The sequence below is a fragment of the Lipotes vexillifer genome, unplaced genomic scaffold (assembly GCF_000442215.2).
Source record: "Lipotes vexillifer unplaced genomic scaffold, Lipotes_vexillifer_v1.1 scaffold358, whole genome shotgun sequence".
NCBI lineage: Eukaryota > Metazoa > Chordata > Mammalia > Artiodactyla > Lipotidae > Lipotes > Lipotes vexillifer.
Window position 1 is genome coordinate 43762 of NW_006796357.1, and position 14467 is coordinate 58228.

The window sequence follows — 14467 nt, forward strand, 5'->3', positions numbered from 1 at the left end:
TTACAGTAAAATGAAAGACTGCTGACAGTAAACAGTAAGAAAAAAGAATGAATGGAAGGGGAGAGGAAATGAACGGAAATTGAGGAAAGAATGAATGGTCTGGAGAGTGGGTGAATGGGTTGAATTGGAGAAAGTATAAGTGAGGGTTAGGAATAATAGCAGGGTAGTTTAAATGTTATGAGAGGAAAAATGAGAAAGCGTATGTAGTTGGGGCCAGTTTGGTCAGTTTAGGAATAAAGATCTGTGATAGCATCACTGCCTTCTAGGTGTCGATGTTGGAAGACAAATTATTGGGGTAATTTAGCTTGGTTTATTTTTTCATACTTACACATATAGTTCCAAGTTATACAAACCAAGATGCAATTTTTTAGAAAACTAAAAAAATGAAGCTTATAAAGATGAAAATTCTATTGCAAAAAAAAGGACATATTATTTGCTGGTAATGTATGCTTTGTATATTGCCATTTTGTATATCATTCTGTCCTTGTATACAAAATAGTATTCAGTTGGCATACACAAATAATAAACCTTTTAAAGTCTTGAGGTTTTCAGACTGTATGGCATAATACATATTGAGATAATAGCATCAAGTGTTTTTGGTTTGGGGCAAAGGAGGTTTTTGATTCAAAATCCTAGCATTTTAGAGCTGGGGGCGATCTGGAATATAACTGAGTAACTATGGCTATGAAAGTGCTTTGTAAAATGCAAACCATTTTCTAGGTGCAAGGTGTAATACAAACCTTCCTCACTCGTATATGAAAAGGTAAAAGTGAATTTTCTAGTCACATGGATGGTAATAGGCAAAAAAAGAAAGCAATTATTTTCATCCTGGTTTAATCTTTGTTTGCTACATAGCAAATTCTTAGAAAAATATTACTCGCATTAAAGAAATAGAAAGCCCAGATAGTTCTATAACTGTTAAAGAAATTGAACCAGAGGTTTAAAATCATCTCACAAAGAAAATACCAGGCAGGTACCATTTTACAGGCAAATTCTAGCAAACATTGAAGGAATGTACCATTCCAAAACTATTCCAGATAATAGAATAAGAGGGCATACTCTGTAACTCATTCTTTGCTACCAGTGTAACTTTGATAATCAAAACCGAACAAGAATATTATGAATGAGGAAAATGAAAGACTAGCTTCTGCTATGAACATATGTACAGATATTCAAAATTGAAGATTAGCAAACTGAATTAAGTTATATGTGGAAAATGATCACATGCTGTGACTAAGTTGCATTGTTCTCCAGCAATGTGAAGTTGTTTTTACATATGAAAATCTATAAGTGTCACTCACTACACAGATTAAAGAAGGTCATCCTAATAGAGGCACAAAACACATTTGCTAAAATTTTACACACATATATAAATTTTAAAAAGAAAATAGTGAGAAAAGGAACCTTCTATAACTGATAAAGGATGTTTGCAAAATCAAAACATAACAACAAACACAACTTTTTTAAAATAAATTTTTAAATTTTATGATTTTATTTTATTTATTTATTTATTTTGGCCGTGTTTGGTCTTCATTGCTGTGCGCATGCTTTTTCTCTGATTGCGGCAAGTGGGGGCTACTCTTCATTGGGTGCACAGGCTTCTCACCACGGTGACTTCTCTTGTTGCAGCGCACGGGCTCTAGGCGCATAGGCTTCAGTAGTTGTGGCACGTGGGCTCAGTAGTTGTGGCTTATGGGCTCTAGAGTGCAGGCTCAGTAGTTGTGGCACACGGGCTTAGTTGCTCCACAGCATGTGATATCTTCCAGGACCAGGGCTTGAACCTGTGTCCCCTGCATTGGCAGGCAGATTCTTAACCACTGCACCACCAGGGAAGCCCAACAAACACAACTTTTAATGGGGAAAATTTAGAAACCCTCCTTTTTTAAATGGGGAACATTGATGGCCTCCTACTACTATTTCTGTTTAATGTTGTACGGGCTCTCCTAGCCAATGTGAGAAGATAAAATCCATTAAAAGCATAAGAATTTTTTATTGAAATATAGTTGACATAGTGCTCTACAATACTATGTTAGTTTCAGGTGTCCTACATAGTGATTTGACATTTGCATACATTATGAAATGATCACCATGATAAGTCTAGTAACCATCTGTCCCCAAAGAAAGTTATTATAATGTTATTGACCATATTTCCTTTATTGTATATTACATTCCATTGGCTTACTTGTTTTATAACTGGAGGTTTGTACCTCTTAATTCCCATCACCTATATCATCCCCCCTCCCCTGGCAACAGCTGGTTTATTGTGTATCTGTGAGTCTGTTTTTCATTTTGTTTGTTTGATTGTTTTGTTTTTAAGATTCCACATATAAGTGAGACCATATGGTATTTATCTTTCTCTGTCTGACTTATTTCACTTAGCATAATACCCTCTAGATCCATCCATGTTGTCGCAAAGGCAAGATTTCATTATTTTTAATGGCTGGGTAATATTCCATTGTATGTATATATAGACTACATCGTCTTTATCTATTCATCTATCAATGGACACTTAGGTTGCTTCCATATCTCGGCTATTGTAAATGACACTTCAGTGAACATTGGTGTGCATATACCTTTTCGAATTAGTGTTTTTGTTTTCCTCAGGTAAATACCCAAAAGTGAAATTTCTGGATCATATGGTAGTTCTGTTTTTAATTTTTTGAGGAACCTCCATATTGTTTTCCATAGTGGCTGCATCAATTTATAATCCCACCAGTAGTGCACAGGGTTCCCTTTCCTCTACATCCTCTCCAACATTTGTTATTTGTTGTCTTCTTTGATGATGGCCATTCTGACAGGTGTGAGGTGGTAGCTCATTGTAGTTTTAATTTGCATTTCCCTAATGATTAGTGATGTTGTGCATCTTTTCATGTGTCTGTTGGCTATCTGTGTGTCTTCTGTGGAAAAAATATCTATTCAGGTCCTCTGCCCATTTTTTAATTTGGTTATTCTTTTTCTTTGATGTTTGTTGGAGTTCTTTATCTATTTTGGATATTAACCCCTTGTTGGATTATCATTTACAAATCTCTTCTCCCATTCAGTGAACTGTCTTTTCATTTTGTTGATAGCTTCCTTTGGTGTGCTAAAGTTTGATGTGGTCCCATTTATTTTTGCTTTTGTTTCCCTTGCCTGAGGAGACAGATCCAAAAATATATGCTAAGACCAACGTCAAGGAGCATACTGTCTCTGTTTTCTTTTAGAAGTTTTATGGTTTCAGGTCTTACATTTAAGTCTTTAATCCATTTTGAGTTTATTTTTGTATATGGTGTGAGAAAGTAGTCCAGTTTGATTCTTTTGCATATAGCTGTCCAGTTTTCCCAACATCATTTATTGAAGAGGCTATTTTTCCCCATTGTATATTCTTGCCTCCTTTGTCATAGATTAATTGACCATATAAGCATGGGTCACCAGGGCTATATGCTCTAGGAGTGCCCCCTCTGTGGGTTGTGTGGGCCCTCCTGTTGTAGTTGACTACTCTGGGCATGCTGGTAGGCGGGGCAGCCCCGGGGGGGGGTGTTCAGTGGGGCCGTGGCTTGTGCCATCCTGCTGGTAGTTGGGACTGGGTCACTACAGGACTGGCTGCTTGGTGTCAGGGGTGTCCCAGGACCCGGGCTGCTCAGCTAGTGGGTGGGTAGGCCCCTGGAGCTAATAGGCTAGAGGAAGGACTCCAAATTAGCATTTGTTAACACCAGTGTCCTCCTGGTAGGAGTTCCCCAAAATGACTGCCACTAGCATCTGTGTCCCCAAGAGAGTCCCAGTTGCCTCCTGCCTTTCTAGGAGGTTCTTCAGAATTAGCAAGTGGGTCTGACCCAGTCTCATTTAAAACTACTACCTACCTCTGTGTTGGAACTCAGAGTATGTGACATTTTGCATGTGCCCTTAAGAGTGGAATCTCTTGTTTCCTGTAGTCCTCTGGCTGTCCTGCACATAAGCCCTGCTGCTTTTCAAAGCCAGATGTCTGGGGGCTCATCTTCCCAGCGCAGGACCCCCAGGCTGGGAAGCCCAGTGTGGGGGGCTCAGATGCCTTGTTCTTGGGGAGGACCTCTGTGGTTATGATTATCCTTCCTATTAGTGGGTCACCGACCTGAGGGGGGTGCTTCCTGACTATATCACATCTCCACCCCTCCTACCTGACTCATTGTGGCTTCTTCTTTATGTCTTTATCTGTGGAAAATCTTTTCTGCTAGTCTTCAGGTCATTCTGTTAGGTAGTTTCTCTGTAAGTTGTACTTTTGGTGTGTCCACGAGAGGAGGTAAGTTCAGGGTCTTCCTACTCCACCATCTTGGCCACCCACCAAAGGCATAAGAATTTTAAAGAAAAACACAAAACTGTCATTATTCACAAATTAGATCTTCTACAAAGAAAATCCAAAATAACACAAAGTATTAAAAAAATAAGAAACCACAACGTGGTATCGCCTCACACTGGTCAGAATGGCTATCATCAAAAAGTCTACAGATAATAAATGCTTGGAGAGGGTGTGGAGAAAAGGGAACCTTCCTGCACTGTTGGTGGGAATGTAAATTGGTGCAGCCATTATAGAGAACAGTATGGAGGTTCCTTAAAAATCTAAAAATAGTTAACCATATGATCCTGTAATCCCACTCCTGGGCATCTATCTGGAAAAGACAAGAACTCTAATTCAAAAAGATACATGCACCCCAGTGTTCATATCACCACTATTTACAATAAGCAAGACATGGAAACAAGTACCCATCAACAGATGATTGGCTTAGATGTGGTATATATATATATCAATACAATGGAATATTACTCAGCCATAAAAAAGAATGAAATATTGCCTTTTGCAGCAACATGGATGGACCTAGAGAATATTATACTTAGTGAAGTAAGACAGAGAAAGACAAATATTATATGATACCACTTATATGTAGAATCTAAAAAGTAATACAAATGAATCTATTTACAAAACAGAGACATATTTACAGACATAGAAAGCAAACTATGGTTACCAAAGTGGAAGGGAAGGGGGGAAGGATAAATTAGGAAAAAGGGATTAACAGATACAAACTACTATACATAAAGTAGATAAGCAACAAGGATTTACTGTATAGCACAAGGAACTGTATTCAGTATCTTATAATAACCTATAATGGAAAATCTGAAATATATATATAAATATATATTTAGAAATATATTTATAAATTAACATATGTATATATACTTTATATATATATAAATAAAGCTGAACCACTTTGCTGTATACCTGAAACTAACACAATATTGTAAATCAACTATACTTCAATAAAATTGAAAAAAATAGGGAATTCCCTGTCAGTCCAGTGGTTAGGACTACGCACTCTCACTGCCAAGGGCCCAGATTCAATCCCTGGTCGGGGAACTAAGTAAGATCCCACAAGCTGCATGGTGTGCCCCCCCAAAAAAAAAACAGAGAGAAAAAAATAAGATACTGGCAAAGCTAGCTGTAACAGCAATATACCAAAGTCAGTTGATTTTGTACACTCCAGTAACAAAGAGTTAGAAATTATAATTTTAAAAACACAATTTACCTTGTCAAAAATAACTATAAAGTATCTAGAAATAAATCTAACAGAAGATATGTAAGACCTATTTGGAGAATATTTTAATACTTTTTGAAAGACACTAAAGAGTCCCTAAACAAATGGAGAAATATCCCATGTTCCCAGGCAGGAGGTTAGTCTCAGTTTCATAAGTATATCAAGTCCCCCCAAATTGATCTATAAATTTAGTGCTATTCCATCAGATTATTTTTTCTGGAACTGACAAACTGATTCTAAAATTTATATGGAAGCACATAATTATCAAGAATAGTTAAGACACCTCTGAAGAAAAAGAATAAGGGGCTGACGAGGGAATGAGGACTTGTCCTACAAATATCAAGAATTATTATAAAGTATAACCGTGTAGTATTGGTATAGATATAGACAAACTGACTAGCAAGTCATAATACAAAGTCAAGAAACAGCCCTAGACGTATAAAATTTTGATATACAACAGATGTGCTGTGTAGATCATCAAGGAAGGAAGAGCCATTCAGTAAATAGTATTGAGACAATTGATTATATATGAGAAAAAAATGACATTATATCCCTAACTCATACCATATAAAAATAAATTTCAGGTATATCAAATACTTAAATGTGAAAGGCGAAACTTTTAGAAGAACTTATAGAAAGTATCTGTTTGACTTTGGGATAAGGAAGGATTTTTTGGATAGGACACAGAAATGGTAGCCATAAAAGAAAGATTAATAAACCTAACTACATTAAAATTAAGAAATTTTGTTCATGAAGAGACAGCCCCCCAAAATGAAAAAACAATCCAAAAACTGGGTGAAGGTATTTGCAATGGTATAATAAACAAGGGATTAGTATTCAACATATATAGAAAGAAGTAATGCAAATAAATAAGAGAAAGACAATCCAGTAGAAAAATGGGCAAAAATATGAACAGGTATTTCACAGAAGACGATGCATGAATGAACCATAGGTTTATGAAATGTTGTTGAACATAATTAGTAATAAGGGAAGTGCAAAATAAAACCACAGCAAATTGTCATTTTCTGTCATTAGACTGACAAAAACTAAGAAATTTAGGGATTTCCCTGGCGGTCCAGTGGTTAAGACTATGCACTTCCACTGTAGGGGACACAGGTTCGATCCCTGGTCAGGAAACTAAGATTCCACATGCCACATAGTGAGGCCAAAAAAAAAAAAATTTTTAACAGTACCAAAATTTGGAGAGGATGTGGCTCAGTGGGAATTCTTGCACATCACTGCTGGAACTGTTAATAGTTTAAATAAATATTTAATATTCAGTAAATATTTATTAATAAATAAATAATAAATACTACTTTAGGATAGTTTGAAATTATCTTATAGGATGGAACATTTGCATATTTTACAATCCAGGGTTTCCCTCCTGGATATAATAACTTAGAAAGCTTTTGCCTGTGTGTACAAGGAGATATGTAGAAAAAGCTCACAGTGACCATGTTTGTAACAACAAAAGCTGGAAATAATCCAGATGTCCAGCAATACGATAAAGAGTAAATAAAATTTTAGTATATCAACACTCTGGAACATTATTCAGCAGTAGAAATGAGAAAAAAATTGCTACATGCAGCTACATGGATGAATTTTAGGACCATAAAGTTAAGTGAAAAAAGTAGCCCTAGAATACTGCATTATGGTAAAATTCCATTCATTTAAAGTTCAAAAACAAAGAAATTCAAATAGTATACTCTTTGGGCAAGAACACATAAGTGATAAAAAAAAAAACTCTTTTTTAAATTAAGTATATGATGAAACACAAAATTTAAGGTATGGTTAACCTTTAGTTGGCAAGATAAGTGGATGTGATAATGTCGGAATAGGTAGAAGAAAGCTATTGATAATGATCTAGTTGTTAGGTTTAGTGGTGGGCTCAAAAGTGTTCAATCTATTTTTTGCTGTGTGATTTATATGCATATATTATTTTATATGTATTAAATATCATACTAAAGTAATATATTTGTTTTTCAGAAATCTGCCTGAACCTTCGAAATCCTCCAACTAATATAATTATCATTCCAGAAAAGCAGGTGAAACCAGAATGGAGATTGCCAAAATTAAACCACCGTTTTATCACAAGGTAAAATAGCTTCTTGTAAAATATCTCAAATATTAATTTTTAATGTTAGTTACTGAAACAATGTATTGTAATTTGCTCGGAATCTACCCAAAATTATGCTGTAGCAATTAGATAGATGTGCATTTTCACAGTCATATTTGCAGAATGCTTTTTCACTGTTTAAAAATACAGTATCGATTTAATAATTTTGCTTTTTTTAGATCCGAACTGGATGATATGCCAGAAAATAGTATCTGTGATGTTATTGGCATTTTAGTTTTTGTAGGAAGAGTCCAGCGGTCAAAAAAGAAGGGTAAGCTTTTGATATTGAAAGTCATAAAAAGTATTTCAGTGAATAATTCTGTGTTCATATGTGCATAATCAGTTACCTTCATTTATTCTAACATTCTATCCATATAGAAAGCCGTGAAGATTTTTGGTCATATCGCTGGATTCACATTGCTGATGGGACTTCCAAACAACCATTTATAGTGGAACTGTTTTCTACATCTCAGCCAGAAGTCTTTGAAAATATTTACCCAAGTACTCAGTTTCAATATTTTTATCATTTTATTTTTGAAAGTGGGGGCATTAACTTAAAAAAATGATAGAGGTATACTGACTTACTTACAGAATGCCATGATATTGAGTTAGCAAATTCAAGCAGTCTGATAGCATGTTTAAGGTTTTTCTATATTAATATTATAATTGGTATTAACAGATATTAACCACCTTCTGTGGTTTTATATTCAGAATTAATTAGGGATTGAAACTAGTTTTTCAGAAAACAGGTGCTCTTATCAATTCCCATTTTTAGCATTTTAGACATAAAAACTTAAAATTCGGTGAAACTAAAACATAGATAGTCCGTTTTCTTTGTATCCATTTGGAAATTGACTTAGTAGACCCCATTAAACACAGTGAAGGCTTTACTAATGTAGAATTAAGTAGTAGAGGATTGGGATACTGTGTAATTAAATAATGGCAGTGGTAAGTATGATGTCATTTGAGTATGGAATTAATATTAGGTTGGTGGTGTTAAACCAGCTGGTCAATATTTTACTTAATTTGGTGTTGATTTTTTCCACTACTTTTATTTATTTGAAGACATTTTAAGTATGTCCTATTATGTGTTTTATATAACAAGTTAGTCTTCAGATCTACTATGATAAGGATAAAAGTATATCTAATACTTTTTAACAACTTCAGTGAATTTTTCCTTGTTTGAATTTGTAACATAAAGCTATTTTAGGTATTGGTATGCTATTTTCCTATTTCCCAAATGATTATGTGAATAAAATACTGATTATTAAGTGCTTGCCAACCTTGGAGAAATTCCCAATCTTGACTACATGTATTTTTTTTAATGAGCAACAAGATAGAAATTGTAGAATATCAGGAGACCTAGAGACCATATACAGGGCTGTTCTGCTACCCCTTTATTTTCTGTTGTAAAACAGTATTACACACCATTCGGATATTACCTCATTAGAATCCACCCTCTGCTTGTGAGATTAAATTTTTTAAATATATATGAGTAGAACTGAACATCACCCCAAATGTTACTGGAGGAGAGGGCAGAAAGAGAGTTTTGGCCAAAACCAAGGCATGGGCTTCCAAGGTAAGTGGGGCCATGACCTTTCATATAACTTCTCTCAGGTCACAGATGATTGGTAGTGATGATCCCTGATAACAATTTAGATGGGCTTTAGGGCCAGGTCCCTCTCTCTTTGTAGCCACTTTAAACAACAAACTGACACAGGTTTTGGATAACGATTTTTCACAGAAATGTTGCCATCCATGCACATTCTATTTCTTGTGAAAATGTGAAATATATCTTTTAAGAAAGGTTTGTATGGACCTTGATGAGATTTACTCTAGTACAATAGTTGACAACAGTCACAATTCATTTTTATCTTTTGACCAAGAGTGAAGGAAAAAAATCATAAAATAAATGGTGAGTATTAAGGGGGCTTCAGGCCTATAAAGGGGAACATGACCAAGGGTCTTCTGGAATAATACCAGAATCGTTTAGTAGTAGGGCATCTTGTTTACTTTTGACTAAGAAAAGTGAAGAACTAAGGGGAAGTAATTTTGAGCGTTTACTATATACCAGTTGCTCATAGATATTATCTCATTTTGTACTCCCAGTTACCTTTTTAAAAGGTGATGTTTTTACAAATTTACGGGTGAGGAAACAAAGGTCCAGAGGGTTGTCAAACAGCCAGAAGGTCCAAATATCTGATTTTTAACAACCATGAAATTAGAATTAGAAGTATTCTTATATCAACGTCTTTAATCATGAATACTCACATCTTTGTACAGTTTTTGAATTAAAGGAAAATGATATAAATCAAGAGAATTATTCTTGGTCATTTGAACAGATTTTCTTTATTTTCATTGCTACAAAATAAAGAACTAGTAAATGTGAGATACAGGAAACGAATTTATAGATATTATCATGCTCTAGGGAAATATTTATTCTCAAATGAGAGCTTACAGTTGATATGAAATTACGAGCATTTATAAGGTGCGGCCATTGTACTTTCTAAAGGAAAAGTTAAGTGTTAGATCCTTTATTTAAAGGAAATGATTAAGTGTTATGTTAGATCTTTGTTGCTCCAAGTGTGGTCAAAGGACTGGCAGCACTAGTATCACCCAGGAGCTCATTAGCGGTGGAAAATCTCAGGCCCTACACTAAAACTACTTTAATCTGAATATGCATTTTAACAATTGTCCTAGGTGATTCCTCAGTTCATTAAACTTTGAGAAGCACTCTGTTAGATCCTGATCTTGGCATTCCCATTTGAAATGCAGAAATAATTTCTTAAGTGTTTTCATTTTCTACAGTGGCACATTTCACATGTACACAGTTGAAAGTTGTCAGAAATGACACTCAAGTACCTGAACTGCTTTACCTTACTACTACAAATGAGAGTCGCATGTTTATTACTGGTGAGCAAGTTCTTTGTATATACTTTATTGGAAATCTAATGTATTTTCTCTTCATTAAATTAACTTTTCTATTATAAGATTCAACCACAAGATAGCTTTATTTTGAACTCCTTTCTCACCATAAGAATGGTTTAAGAAAGAATATTTAGCCTATGAAATCTATTGCTTCCAGATTATTTACAGTTAGAGCAATGATTTTGTGACCTACTGAAGAATTTTGTTTATGTCCTTTGGTTAACTTTAATTCCTGCTTGACATAAGAAGTTAGATAACCATAAATTGCTTCATAGATTGTAGACTGTTGGGCCCTGTATCACAATATGGATTCAATTAACAACAGTTTTTAAATATTAAATAAAACAAAAATGTGCATTCAATTTTGGTCCCCAGATCTCGCATTTTACTTATATAGCAAGAAAAGTCTCACTACTTATCTACAAATATACTATTTTTCTCTATTCCCTTGGATAAGGTGGGCAAAATAATAAAGATAAAAGTTTTCAGATGAGTGAGGGAGTACTATGGAATGATGTATTTACTAGAATGCTACCATGTTGGTAATTAGGAAATTTGTCAAAAGAAGAGTCCTAGGGCTTCCCTGTTGGCGCAGTGGTTGAGAGTCCGCCTGCCGATGCAGGGGACACGGGTTTGTGCCCCGGTCTGGGGGGATCCCACGTGCCGCGGAGCGGCTGGGCCCGTGAGTGGCTGGGCCCGTGGGCCATGGCCACTGAGCCTGCGCGTCCGGAGCCTGTTGCTCCGCAACGGGAGAGGCCACAGCAGTGAGAGGCCCACGTATCTCAAAAAAAAAAAAAAAAAAGAAGAGTCCTAGGAAGGATGCAACACACATCTTTGTCCATACCTCATTTTATAAATATGGATACTATCAGATCTAATATATACTAATAATAACAGATGTGAATGACACTTTTAAGTATGTTTCAAAGACATGAACTTAAATGCTGAGCTATATTCATAGGCAATTTAGTTAATACATGATGTCATACCTTCAGGTTAAAACATAATCAATTTTCTAAGAAGATGCTAACCAGTTGGATAGTTAGCAAAAGCCAGACTATTAGTTTTCTTTTTCTTCTGGCTTTTTGGTGTCCTGTAGACAGTTACAGTTTAGTCCATGTAAACTAATATGTCTGATTTCCTTATTGACTTAGGATTTGTTAACTGATAATTTTCATATGCATATTCAGTATAATTATCTGCTACATAGTGAATAAGTTAACTTCTTTACTTGGTGCTATAAGAATGATTTTATATTAAACTGTTTTTATACCCAAAAAAGTCCAGGTGGTTTATTACAGTGACATGTCTTTTTTTTTTTTATTCCTCATATTTTTGCACTTTATCCTTCCTGCAAGAAGGTCATAGAGGCCAGCCGTATACTGATGATACCAAGGTAAAAAACTTTATTCAGTGGATTAAAACAAAGACCGATTCTGGGGAATTGAAGAACACTGTTATTGGTGGATATTACCCCTATCCACCAGTGCCAGAAACATTTTCGAAGTATAATATTTCTGTTAAAGGTACTGATGTAATTGCTAGTCCCTTATATGTTTATATGTGATATGTATGGTATATGCCATATCAGTTAGTCATCTTTAATGGGAGTGAGCCAAAGTGTAGCAACACTCACTGGTAATAATTTGATCTTTATCAAGATCTAAAAACATATGTCATGACCCATAAAGGTTAATATTTTGATTTTATTAGACTGTAAGAAAAGAAGGAGTTTAAATAGACTATGACTAAATGGGGGTAATATCTTGATTTAAGGTCATTGAGATCAAACCTGAGTTGGTAGATCCCAACTCCTATAACACTACTTAGACTAAAGATATCAGAGGAGACACTGGACAATTTGATACAAAGGTACTGACAACTGTATTAGGCCACTCCTATGGAATGAGATATAGACATCCCTTGGTGTCCGCAGGGCATTGGTTCAAGGAGCCCCCATGGATACCAAAGTCTGCAGATGCTCGAGTCCCTTATAAAAAATGGCTCAGTACAATGAATACAGTAGGCCCTTTATATCTGCAGGTTTGCAAAACCTGTGGATATGGAGGGCCAACTGTGTATTGGATATAACACAATTGAGCTCTACCTTTAAATAAAAATGATACCAAAATCAGTGAGATTCAGAATAAGTATTAATGAGAGGCCTAACATTATTTTAGTAGAATTAAGATATGACAGTTGAAAACTTTAACATAAGTATATTATTTTTGAAAAGCTATGGAATAATGCATGGTTTTGGAAAAAAGAGAAACTTTGAAATACTGATCTATCATCATCTAAATATTGACACCCTCCTGTACTTCATAATGCCAGCAATATGTAGTATATGCTGTAAATAGCATATAGAATACAGAAAATATTAAACAAAATGTGTGTTTCTATGCAGTGGCTAGGCAACACTTTATAGTTTGCAGTATGATATATAAATTACATTCAATATGTAAAATTTCTGTTTCAGATTAAGACGCCAGACTAGAAGGCTGTATCACAATTTAACTGACAAATGTGTTTTGCCAATTTTACCGAAATTACATAAGTGGTTGCCAAATATAAACACAAAGTCTCACATATTTAAGTTATGTAGCAAGTTTATAATTTTTATGTTGTGAAATTACATTGCAAATCTAATTGTTATTTTTGTCATTTCAGTTCTTTAAAACTTACAGTTTCCTTGAAATTACTCTTTTGCAGTTGAGTTGTTCTTCACAGCTCTAAGTGAAGTGAGGAAGGAGATTGAAGACTTGCAGTATAGGGAACAAAAACGCATTGCAATTCAGGGGATAATTACTGTTATAAAGTATGTCCCCTATAGCGGTGCAACTGAAAGTGCCTCAGCATCTGAAACACTACGGGTATGGTGCCAGAGAATTAATAGTATATCTCTGAAAGCACTGTGTTTATAATCACAACTGGTATCTTGTAAATTTCATTCAGAACTTACAGGTATTAACTCTTAATATGTAAACCTAAAAGGAAAAAAATGATTTTTAGTTTGTTTCCTTTTTATGTCATTTATTTTGGAGCAGTCTGGGCTGCCCTCAAAACTTGGTATCTTGTTTTTGTTTTCTGTGTAATATGAGCCTATCATGATTGTCTTTATTTAAATTTCCAGGTGGTATATATGATTATGATATTTTCCTTCCTTTTGTCTAGGCCAAAGGTATAGGCACACTCCCACCAGAAGTTTTTAGCTCTATTGTCAGTCTTGACAGTTCTACCCAGGTTCTATAAGAGGTAGCAATGACTCTTGTAGGATAAATGCTACAGAAGAGGCCACTTCTAGAATCTAGGCAAAATCAAGACAAATAAGTTAATTTTTTCCATGAGCTTATCTTTTTAAAAGTTATTTCTAAGATTACTGTTCTTATACAAATAAGCATCTAATCCAACTTTACAGTTATATTAATGTAAGAAGGACTTTGATTAAAATATTTTAATAGCAGATGGATTAAGATAAATCAACTTAATAAAAGCATTGTTATGATTGCAAAGTTTTGTCACAACTCTTAAGTTATGAAAAACGGGTAAACTAAAATTATAGAGTCTTTTAAGAGAGAAATAATTTTTGTGAATCAGTTTTAAACGTTTTCTTCAAATTTTTGGTTTTAGAATGCTAACCGACCCTCAACATCCCAAGCAGCTAGAAGAGATAGTCAAAGTCAAGAAAGAGATGGAAAACCTCGAGATAATGGTCCTGTGAGTTCTCAGTGTTGTCATACTACATCTGCAAGTTTGAGCCCTCCCAAGAAAAAAAGAGCTCTACAAGGGCCATGTGCCAAACAGTAAGTCATTTGTATTAAGTATATACATGGCATATACTTTTGAATTTGTTTCTATCATGTAAAATGAGCAATTCTACTAG

The 14467-nt window shown here is 34.8% G+C and overlaps 1 protein-coding gene across 2 annotated transcripts in view; it reads left to right on the forward strand.

Annotated features, from left to right (window-relative positions):
- RADX (RPA1 related single stranded DNA binding protein, X-linked) overlaps positions 1 to 14467 on the forward strand; it is a 61820-nt gene that overhangs the window by 12789 nt on the left and 34564 nt on the right. Inside the window, exons 4-10 of one of the 2 annotated variants that reach the window (XM_007468497.1) lie at positions 7527 to 7635; positions 7836 to 7927; positions 8035 to 8157; positions 10465 to 10569; positions 11946 to 12110; positions 13297 to 13457; positions 14215 to 14387. In XM_007468497.1, coding sequence (XP_007468559.1) covers positions 7527 to 7635; positions 7836 to 7927; positions 8035 to 8157; positions 10465 to 10569; positions 11946 to 12110; positions 13297 to 13457; positions 14215 to 14387 — 928 coding nt within the window. The remainder of the gene's footprint in view (positions 1 to 7526; positions 7636 to 7835; positions 7928 to 8034; positions 8158 to 10464; positions 10570 to 11945; positions 12111 to 13296; positions 13458 to 14214; positions 14388 to 14467) is intronic. The other variant, XM_007468498.1, reaches the window with a different exon arrangement.